At 24.4% G+C, this 1,617-nt stretch overlaps 1 protein-coding gene across 1 annotated transcript; it reads right to left on the bottom strand.

The window, feature by feature from the left end:
• Nucleotides 1–42: 42 nt before the first annotated feature.
• On the bottom strand, nt 43–1,310 carry LOC124957020 (40S ribosomal protein S15Aa). The gene is made up of 4 exons (XM_047513600.1): nt 1,179–1,310; nt 532–666; nt 280–445; nt 43–178 (listed from the first exon to the last, which is right to left on the bottom strand). Exons 2-4 carry the CDS (start codon nt 662–664, stop codon nt 85–87), a joined length of 393 nt encoding a protein of 130 aa, XP_047369556.1. The 5' UTR covers nt 665–666; nt 1,179–1,310; the 3' UTR covers nt 43–84.
• Between the last annotated feature and the right edge of the window lie 307 nt (nt 1,311–1,617).

Below are 1,617 nucleotides of genomic sequence, written 5' to 3'. Positions count from 1 at the left end.
TTGGGAATTTATTAAATATTATTCAAAAGATAATAATCAGCATTAATGTTGTAAAGACATTTTATTTACTTAAATAAACAAAAATTAAAAGAAAAATCCAAGAATTTTTCCCCCTAAATGTTTCCTCCTAGCTTCTTCATGATCCATAATGCCGCCACTGGTTGTTAATACGACATATCTATAAAATATAAAATTTCAGTTTTATTATAGATAACAACTAGTGCCAAGTTTTTATTGTCATTTATAAATGAAAGAAATTAAAAATTCATATTTACTTACCCAAACTGTCTAGATGGTAAAAGATTATTAGTCCATTTTTCTATGTCATTGATTGGTACATCGAATCTTGGAGATATAACTCCACATTTATTTAATCTTCCAGTAAGATTTACAACAACCTTACCACTACGATGATCATCGACAATTTCAAATTCACCAATGTATCCTATAAAATAATATTAGAATCAACAAATACTTGCATATTCATCATCTTAGAAGCAAATCATAATAATTTTGATATATTTTACTCACCATGTTTCATCATTACTCCCAAAAATTTAACAATTACTTTAGAACATGGACGTAGTAATACTTGTCTTTTACCACGCTTTTCTGCATTGTTAATTGATTTTAAAGCATCGCTAAGAACATTCATTCGTACCATGGCTGTCAATATAAAAATATAAACTATTATTATAAGACACAATGCATTATATAAATAGTATAAAAGTAATATTTATTCTTATAGATTTAATTTAAAAAAGTATAGTGTGTATGTAAAGTACAATTATTTTCTCATCAAAACATGTGTTTTGAAATGTATTTATAACTTAGTTTCACATAACCTACAATCCATGAATACAGGCATACTTTACTAAATATTATTAAATACAAAAAAGAACATAGCATTTAAATATAAATTATATATAAGATATATATATATGTATATATATTTATATAATATACACATTACATTATGTTATGGTATATTTTATATAGATATAAGTAACTTAAAAATATATGTTAAGTATCCTTTTACTGGCACTAGTCACTTTACACATTAGTGTCATATGAATGCTATATACAAAATAAAATAATCCCACATAAATTAGAAAATTATGTATTACGATAAATTTACCGATTATTTTTAGTGGATGTATTTCAGAATAAGGGATTACCTGCGATTTATAATTTGTTTATCACAACAACATACACGCTTGCTGTCGAAGGAAAAAGAGAGCTTACGAATCTACAGGACAGCCTTACTAACGATATACTTTCCCCCAGTATCTAGTATACTATTCCTACTAGTATATTATTCCCTCAATATCTAGTAATTTTATTTTACTTTTCATTTTCCAATTGATAAAACCAATACAATTATAAACAGTTACATTTATTTATATTTAACATTAAATTTTTATAATTGAATTCTTATAATCGTCAAAATTCTCTGTATTAATAGAAAAAAAACTATATATTTATATTCTCAACTATATATACCATTTCTTCGGTTTGTTACTGATGGAGCGGGGAAAAAGAAAGAAAAACTAAATAACATCAAAAATATTTAAGAAATATTAGTGCATTTAAAAATAATGAAACATATAAAATTAT

This window comes from Vespa velutina, chromosome 1, assembly GCF_912470025.1.
Source record: "Vespa velutina chromosome 1, iVesVel2.1, whole genome shotgun sequence".
Lineage (NCBI taxonomy): Eukaryota > Metazoa > Arthropoda > Insecta > Hymenoptera > Vespidae > Vespa > Vespa velutina.
Note: the sequence above shows the minus strand (reverse complement) of the source record. Positions and strands in the feature narration are given on the sequence as shown.

Coding starts and splice junctions, on each gene's coding strand:
- LOC124957020 (XM_047513600.1), bottom strand. CDS start 664: ATGGTACGAATGAATGTTCTTAGCGATGCTTTAAAATCAATTAACAAT. Junction 446..531: donor GGGAGTAATGATGAAACATG/GTGAGTAAAATA, acceptor ATTATTTTATAG/GATACATTGGTGAATTTGAA. Junction 179..279: donor TTACCATCTAGACAGTTTGG/GTAAGTAAATAT, acceptor TATATTTTATAG/ATATGTCGTATTAACAACCA.